The sequence below is a fragment of the Saccopteryx leptura genome, chromosome 1, assembly GCF_036850995.1.
Source record: "Saccopteryx leptura isolate mSacLep1 chromosome 1, mSacLep1_pri_phased_curated, whole genome shotgun sequence".
NCBI classification, from domain to species: domain Eukaryota; kingdom Metazoa; phylum Chordata; class Mammalia; order Chiroptera; family Emballonuridae; genus Saccopteryx; species Saccopteryx leptura.
This window is the reverse complement of record NC_089503.1, coordinates 162,271,565-162,280,485: the sequence shown is the minus strand read 5'-3', so window position 1 is coordinate 162,280,485 and position 8,921 is coordinate 162,271,565. Positions and strand designations below refer to the sequence as shown.

The 8,921-nt window shown below is 48.9% G+C and overlaps 1 protein-coding gene across 1 annotated transcript; it reads right to left on the bottom strand.

Annotated features, from left to right (window-relative positions):
- Positions 1-3,877: 3,877 nt before the first annotated feature.
- On the bottom strand, positions 3,878-8,920 carry CYB5R1 (cytochrome b5 reductase 1). The gene is made up of 9 exons (XM_066379276.1): positions 8,755-8,920; positions 8,333-8,482; positions 8,143-8,215; positions 7,527-7,633; positions 7,154-7,283; positions 6,454-6,537; positions 5,506-5,591; positions 4,963-5,062; positions 3,878-4,664 (listed from the first exon to the last, which is right to left on the bottom strand). Exons 1-9 carry the CDS (start codon positions 8,767-8,769, stop codon positions 4,492-4,494), a joined length of 918 nt encoding a protein of 305 aa, XP_066235373.1. The 5' UTR covers positions 8,770-8,920; the 3' UTR covers positions 3,878-4,491.
- Position 8,921: the final 1 nt, after the last annotated feature.

The window sequence follows — 8,921 nt, the reverse complement described above, 5'->3', positions numbered from 1 at the left end:
CGGAGGGGCAGAGCATGGTGGGCGTGCCGGGTGGATCCCGGTGGGGCGCATGCAGGAGTCTGTCTGTCTCTCCCCATTTCCAGCTTCAGAAAATACAAAAAAAAACACCTCTTTCTGCTCTTCTTTGACACTACAAAACTATGTTAATTGTATTTTTGAGTTATTTTTTTATTAGTTTTGAGGCTTAGAAATGGAATACCCAGGAGGCAAAAATCAACATTTTCGACACCTGCTCTTCTTTGCTTTTCATCGAGGTCAAAAAGCTGCCGAAGCAGCCCGGGACATTTGCAATGTGTATGGAGAAGGTGTCATAGGTGAGTCTACAGCACGGAAATGGTTTGCAAAGTTCAAAAATGACGACTTTGATGTCGATGACATGTGCTGCAGCGGAAGGGCTTCTGAATTCGATGAAGAACTGGGAAATGCTCGAAAAGAATGCCACGGTCAACAAGGAGCTCTACATTGCCCAGCTACACCGCGTGAATGAGGCTATTCGACTGAAAAGACTTGATCGACATGGTCAAACCATACTCCTTCACGACAACGCCAGGCCCCATGTTGCACAAGTCGTCAAAGCCGCACTCCAAGAGCTCGAATGGGAGGTCCTTCAGCATCCGCCGTATTCTCCGGACCTTGCACCGACCGATTACCATCTTTTCCGCTCCCTGTCAAACCATATGAAGGGCGTTACCTTCGATAACAAAGAGATCCTTAAAAACTGGCTCAACAACTTCTTTGACACCAGACCAGGCGATTTTTGGCGGAACGGCATCAACAAATTGGTCGAGAGGTGGGAAGAGGTTGTAAACAGCAACGGCGAATATATAATTGATTAACTTATTGATATTGTTTTTTGTTTAAATAAAAGTCTTCGGTAAAAACGCTACGAACTTATTCCCCAACCCAATATTTTCTATCATAAACAGTGGAATTATTTCTAGTCTCGTTCCGGCTTGTGCTACCACACTGCGAGCTGAGTGCACACCTGGGAGACAGGTGGTGCAGCCCTCCTCTTGAACCACACAACACAGAAAATGACTTGAGGTGCCACTTCCTCAGTTCTCCAAAGGATGGTGCATAACTAGTTTTACTCTAGATGCAGAGACAGGTAGTTGGTTATAATCTCTTGGTGCTGGTTAAAAGTGTGGGCTCTGGAGTCACATAGACGCATGTTTCTGTCCCTGGCCAGCCTATGATCTTGAGCACCTTACTGGACCCTTCCAAAAGATAATTACCTCAACTGAAAAATCGGAAGAAAACAATGCTACTTCACTGGGTCTTTGTTAGGATTGAGATAATTCAGCCCTGGCAAGATAGCTAGGTTGGTTAGGGCATGGACCCCATGCACAGAGGTTGCAGGCTTGCTCCTGGTCACAGCACATATGGGAACAGATTTAAATTTCTGTCTCTCTCCCCTTTCCTCTCTCTAAAATCAATAAAACTTTCAAAAACTGAGATAATTCATGCAGGTTTTTAGTATGACGCCAAATGATGCTTCATTAAGTGATGTGTTGCCTGCTGTGTAAAACTCTCAGAAACATTGTCCATAGGACTTTTAATTTTCTTCAGTGGGACCAGCTGTATGACCTTTGGCAAATCCTTAATTGCAGACTCAGGATTATCATAAGGATTACATTATATGATGAGTACTTAGCACAGTGCCTGGTCCACGGCTGTTAACTCAGCAACGTTAATTCTTCTCTTACCCCTACTGACTCTTACCCCCATCCACAACACTACTATAGGATCAATCACACTGTGTTGCAATTACCACGTGCCTAACTTACTCTAGACCAGTGGCTTTCACCCTCTTTACACTTGAAAACCAGTGAAAATAGCATTATTTCGGGGACCACGAAGGCAGAAGATCACTCAGCATAAGTGAATTTGACTAAGCTCATGGGGTTTATAACCTTCAAACATCAGGGTGGTTAACTCTTCTGTGGACCAGCATGACATTTCTGGTGGGCCTGACCTGCAGTGGCACAGTGGGGGCTTTGACTTGGGATGCTGAGGTCGCTGGTTTGAAGCCTTGGGTTTGCCCAGTCAAGGCATATAGAGAAATTGATGATTCCTGCTCCTCCCCCCTCTCTCTCTCTCTAAAAAAAGAAAGAAAGAAAGAAAGAAATTTCTGGTGGGCTGGGTTTGAAAAACATTGCTCTAGACCAGTGGTCCCCAATCCCCGGGCCGTGGGCCATTTGGTACCGGTCTGCAGAGAAAGAATAAATAACTGGCCCTGGCCGGTTGGCTCAGTGGTAGAGCGTCAGCCTGGCGTGCAGAAGTCCCGGGTTCGATTCCCAGCCAGGGCACACAGGAGACGTGTCCATCTGCTTCTCCACCCCTCCCCCTCTCCTTCCTCTCTGTCTCTCTCTTCCCCTCCCGCAGCCGAGGCTCCACTGGAGCAAAGATGGCCCGGGCGCTGGGGATGGCTCCTTGGCCTCTGCCCCAGGCGCTGGAGTGGCTCTGGTCGCAACAGAGCGACGCCCCGGATGGGCAGAGCATCGCCCCCTGGTGGGCGTGCCGGGTGGATCCCGGTCAGGCGCATGCAGGAGTCTGTCGGACTGTCTCTCCTCATTTCCAGCTTCAGAAAAATACAATAAATAAATAAATAAAGAATAAATAACTTACATTATTTCCATTTTATTTATGTTTAAGTCTGAACGATGTTTTATTTTTTAAAAATGACCAGATTCCCTCTGTTACATTCGTCTAAGAATCACTCTTGACGCTTGTCTCGGTCATGTGATACATTTATCCACCCCACCCTAAAGGCTAGTCCATGAAAATATTTTCTGACATTAAACCGGTCCGTGGCCCAAAAAAGGTCAGGGACCACTGCTCTAGACTATGAGTTTTTTGGGGGGTCTAAGGACAGTCTTGGTTACAATCATATGCTGAGCTGAGCAGTGTTTGGGACGTCGCAGGTCCTTAATAAATGTTTGTATGTTGAGTGGGTGAGGTAGAAACCCGTGCAAAACAAGGACTGGTGAGCTTATATGTGGGAAATTTCCTTTGCTGGGCCACTTTACTATCTGAGCCCAACAATCCTAAGCAAGATTTTCTTTTTTTGGAGGTGAGGTAGCCAAGTGTCTCCCACTGTATCCACAACTAGTGATATATACATACCAGCTGACTGAAAACTGGATGATAAAATACCAGTAACAGAATTTACTGATGACTGTCCTATGAAGGGGTGAATTTTCAGGGTCCCACAGCCTTTCTTTTAGGAGCCCCATGGAAACAGTACATAGTTCCATGCAGAAAAACAATGTTGACCTCCTCCTAAGACTGATGCATTGTTCTGTCCCAAATGGACTAACAAAGATCTCAAGGAGCTGCTCTGGTCCAACCCTGGGAGAGGGGAGTGGATTGGATCATGCTGTCGCAGCACTGGGGAAGGGCAGTCAAGACGGATAGGCTGGGGAGGTCAACTCTCTTTAGGCACCAACAAGTCTGGCGGAGGCTGTTGATGTCAGGTTACTTTTTAAAGGAGATTTCTCTTCCAAACAGAAAGACAATACTTTGTCTGTGAGGTACCCTGAAGGATAACCTTAGTAAAGAAAGGCTCAAGAGAAGGCAGAAGGAAGAATAGCCAAACCAAAGGACCGCTTGAGGGGTACCTGGACTCAAAAGCATGCCCTCTAACCTGTACTCTTTCCCAGACGTTAAAAGCCTCTGGGGAGAAGTTGAGCTTCTGGTTCTGCTGAGACTTCTAAAATGATCACTAATCTCAGGGCAGCTCACATTTTAGCACATGGCATAACTGCTCCAAGGTTCTTTGGAAGACCTGGAAGAAATTCTGTGCAGGGTAGCCTTTCCTCCCCAAATTCTCAGGCATGAAAAGCCTTGGAAACAAGGACCCCAGACACAACACCCCTTTAGGTATAACACGGGACCTTAGCCCCATTTATTTGCATAGCCAGAAGATCCTGCCATAAGCAGCAGTCTCAGACTGTGAATAGCCATTTCCATCCAGCCTGGGCCAGCAGAGACAGACAGACACACAAATACATATTTCAGATTCCTCTCTCTGAGGTTTGCAAGAACCACTTACTTCTTTCCTGCATCTCTGTAAAACTAACTCTAGAAGTCTGCTCAACTTGCACTCATACACAGAATCTGCTATGAGGTAAGCACTGACCATTAAATAAAACTTGTTACACAGATTGCTCTTTTCATCACACAAAGAGTGCAATGCTACCCGTAAACTAGCTAATCTTGGAAAGAATGTACATGCATCCTTCCTTCTGACCCATGAAAAAGGCTGCTCCATGGCCTGACCTGGACCTTCATCACAGGGCGATTTGGGGGGCTTTCAGGGAACAACTCAGCCTTGGCCCTCTTCTACAGGTAGAAGGATGCTGTTCCTGTAGGTACTATCCAGATTGCACAAAAAGCTGATCCTGTTAGGAAAGAAATCTAGGGCTTACAGCATTTAAGTACTGACTGGAAACAGCTGCAGGGAACAGTACCAGGCAAGCCAGGGGACACTCAGTAGGTGAATCGCATCTTTTGTGAGTAGCCCAGTTTGTCCAGGTTGGGGTGGCAGGCCAGCTGCACCATTGGGGGAGGCCCACAGAGCAGCAGCAGCACATCGTCCCCTGGGGCAGGCAGGTGCTCCTGGATCATGTCCGCAGTCACAAAGCCTTTGCTGTAGGCCCAATCTGAAGTGCAGAGGGAGAGAACTGACACTACAGACCCATATAGGCAAGGAGTGTAGTCCTGAGGTGGGAGGGCCCAGAAAGGCTCTTAAAAAGGTGTCACATTATAGCAGCAACTGGATGGCTACTCTCAGCAGCACAGATGTTTCTGCTGCCCACCTGATGAACCGGAACCCGAGGGTAAGGTTGGGAAACCACGCATCCCACACTCAGACTTGGGAGTTTGGCCGTGTCAGGGAGGAGTGGTTCCACCAAAATCTGACCAAACATGATTGTGGAATACCCAGAATGGACAGGGTACCTTCTGAGGGATAATCCAGAGTGAACCAGAGCTTAAAGCGACTGGGATGCTGGGCCTGCAGCTCCTCCAAGTCTTCCCGTAAGATTATGTCTTCCTCAGTCTGAAATGAAAAGGGGAAGCAAAGTCTTTAGGAAGCTTCTCAGGCCCACTTAACATTCTCCAATAAGGAAAAAAAAAGAATGCTCTAGTCTAGTTCTAGGGACTGAGCATGACTTTTAGATTGTTAAGATGAGGGGAAGAAGAGGGGAAGCACCTTTATCTACATAGCAAGAAGAAATAAAGAGGAAGTAGTTAAGAAAGGAAACCCAAGGAGCAAGCTCTTATGCTCAGGACTAAATTTCCAAAATGTGTCCTTTTCCTCTTTCCTTGGGGACCAGGGAAGGAATTTGTCTCAGGGGTTACCCCTCTTATTGTAGCTGAGGATCCTCTACCTACAGGGGGATTTTGGGCAGAGACCACAACACACACTGGCCCATTTCTGCCTGTTGGTGCCACATCTCTGTCAACCCACTAAAGTTCCAGGATTGCAAATATCAAACTAACCTGGTTGGCAAAAAGCAAACAGCACTGGGTTGGATCTTCGGGATCTTTCAGGATGGCCCGGATCAGCTGGAGCATTGGAGTGATTCCTATATAAAGACACCCCACAGTAAGACACCATGGCCATTGGCCACCTGTCCCAGCTCCTTAACTGACCAATGCTTTCAACTGAATGCTACCCATTCACCCCTGTACCCCATTTTCATTCAGTGTCCAAATCCTCCAATCTCCTGTGTATTCTCTAGCACCCACATCTCTGGATAGATATACCTCTTACCCCAAACTCACGAAAATTCATATCTGGTAGGTGAGCTGTAGTCATACTCAACATTCACACAAGTTCACATTGTTGAAATCCTTCTAAGACTCTTCTTCTGAACGTCTCTTGTTGGCTAGGACTCAGATGTCACAGGTGCTGATTCAATGGGAGGGTCCTGGAATACTGGACTTGCAAGTTAAGTGCAAGTGCTTTGGAACCGGGCAGCACAGGACACTAACCCTTTACCAGTGAACCCTGTAGAAACTACTTAACTTCTCTGAGCCTGCACATTCTCATCAGTAAAAGTAGAAGGCAAGCACATACTTCATAGATAGACACAAAAAAGACTAGCATACTGTCTGATATATAGAAATAACCCAACATTAATTATTTTCCTTCTTGACTATCCTATTTCTAGCTACTTCTCTATCCTCAGCTAAAGATGACAAGATCTGTTCAGGGCGAGGTCTTGGGAAAGTGCATGATTTACTTCTTATTCTACCCATTAAAAATAATATTTTTGTTGTTTCTACCTAATTGACTTTTTTTTTAGGTACCAGGGAGCCCTAGGCATTGCCAGAAATCCCGATGAACAGCTTGACCATGATTTCCAAACCTTTCGAGCATCACAGGACAATTTTCATGGCAACATCAACAGTGGTGGGAGAGAACGGTCACCAAACAACACAAACCTGTCCCGCCGGCAATCATGCCCAATCTCTTCGCCACTCGGAGCTCTGGTGGAGACATTTTGTTGGGCTGAATGCTAAAATTCCCTGAGAAGTCAAGTGCAAAGAGGAAGGAAGAGTGAAGTCAATACAGGAAACAAAGAAAACATGTCCCAGGACAGCTGAACAGCTGCAATGAAATCTGACCCCGGAGCCTGGGTGAGCTGAGCCAGCCCTGATAATACATGTGAGGGACGATGAGGCCAGGACCACATGGCACGGATTATTAACTTTCATTCCAGTCAGTTTAGGGCCACACAGTGAGTCAGCAGCTGCCTCTGGCACAGGGTCACCCCTAGTGACTGCGACAGGCATGGGGCCAGGTGTGAATCTTTCCCAAGTGCACACAGCGGCCCAAGAGGCTTGCTAATACGCCCAGCTGTTCCCCTGGGAAGGGCAGAAAGCTCTCTCCACTCTCTAAACTCAGCCTGAGGAGCGAATCTGTAAGGCAGGGCTGCTTCACTGAGCTCCACAGCTGTCATGATGGGCAAATTCAAGTGGAAGGAGAACGATCGGTTACAAATGGGACTGACAAATCTGCCTCTCTACACTATCGAAGCTGCGTGTTCAGGACAGGAGGCTCTGTCCCTTTTGCATGTGCACAGGTGCCCAGAGGACTATGGCCTGGAGAACTGGAAGAGGCTCAAGGAGCAGAGGCCATTACCTTTCCCCGTGTAAGTGAGCAACCCACTTGGCCCTCGAAATTCCACCACATCCCCAATCTTCAGGCTGTCTAGGTACTGAGACATCTTCCCTCCCTCAGGAAATTTGGGGTGCACACCCTTCAGATAGACCTGGTAAGACAGAATGAAGAATACTTTATTTGGACTGTCACTGATTGCTGAGCCCTCACTGACTGGGCCTCCCTAGACCAGGGCCAGGACATGCACATGCTGTCTTTCCACCAGTCTGCACACTCTCTTTGTACCCACAAAGGACATGCATCTTCTGCTATTCAACAAAGCTTGGAAGTTTCCACAAATCCCAGCAAGAGTAAGGTGGGGAACTACTGGGGTTCCTTCCTACTACTCCCTTACCTTAATGACAAGATCCACATAGCCTTGGTCATCATCACTGGTGACAGGAGTGTATGGCCTGATGACCAGGCTGCCATCAATTCGGGCAGAGAGGTAGACATGTTTGCCTACGGACCACACAGAGAACTATGTAAGGGAGGCTTATAGACGCACTGTGTTCCAGTTACCTTTCAAAATACCCAGTGAGATTCAAGAAAACAAGGACATCTTGCTTCCCACTGTGGTCCCAGTGAGCTACCAGGCAGGAATGATTGACTTCTTTGAGCCCCCAGTTGGATCCTTCTTCAGTGCCCCACTGGAGAACCTCTTATCGGTTACTGCCAGGTGAGTTGAAAGTCTGGGCAGTAGGCAATAAGTTAGTGTTTGCTCAGGCGATAGTACCAGCAAATCCTGCAGGAACAAGGGAGGCCTGCTGAGTGTTCAAGATGCCCGGTGGCACAAAAGCCACACCCTAGAATGGCCCAGTGACAGACACCTCGCAGCCTGGATGACCCAGCCAGGTGGGGAAGGGGCATGGAATGTGGAGGAAACAGACTAAAACAGCACGTTGCAGGAGACTTGGGAAGGAGAATTGCTCCCTTAGGATACCAGGGAAAGGAGCCCACACTTTCCTTACCCACAGGCAGTCCTAGAGTGTGGTGGGCGGTGGGCAGGGCAAAACGGAACCTCTTGGTATTGTGGCTCACAGTCTGAAAGGTAGATGACATTGTTTCACCAAGACATCCCAACCGCAGTGGATACTGTCGCTCCATAACGGGAGGTAGTTCTGGTTCCTCCCGTACCCTGCCCCTTACTCTGCAACTCACCGTCTTGTCTAGCAGTCGCAGCAGGTACTTCTCATTGGGGTCCAGCAGAGTAATCTGTGGCCGGCGGGACCTCCGAACCAAGTAGGAGCCCAGAGCCAGGCCGAGCAGAGTCAGCAGCCCCGCCCCGAGGGAGGCCAGCAAGCCTAGGCTCTGTGGGGAGAGGAGGTAGTGTGACCGCCCCGCCGAGTGAGAGCCCCGGGAACAGATGGTGAGCGTCCCGTACGACCAGCTGCCCCGAAGGTGGCGACCCGGATCTCCATCGCGAGAACAGGTTCAGGCCGGAGGCGTCCCCTGGGCAGGGTCCCCAGACCCCAGCCTCCAGGGCGAGGCGGCGGTGACATCCCCTGGTCCACAGCTGAGTGGCCAGAACCAGATGGAGTGGAATACCCTGGGGCAGGACATGGAGCATGCACGGGTCTCACCGGCTGGAACCCCATAGTGGAACACCACGTTCTCCGCGGCCGCGCCCGCGCCGGCGCAGCGTTCCCAGAATTCGCCGAAGGGCGAGCAGGGGGCGGGCTCCGGAAAGAATTGGGGCTGGAATGGGCGGAACACGAAGGGTGGGGCCTGGAGAGTCCGAACCCGGAAA

Coding starts and splice junctions, on each gene's coding strand:
- CYB5R1 (XM_066379276.1), bottom strand. Junction 8,216..8,332: donor TGCGACTGCTAGACAAGACG/GTGAGTTGCAGA, acceptor TCTACCTTTCAG/ACTGTGAGCCACAATACCAA. Junction 5,592..6,453: donor CATGATTGCCGGCGGGACAG/GTTTGTGTTGTT, acceptor GTCTTTATATAG/GAATCACTCCAATGCTCCAG.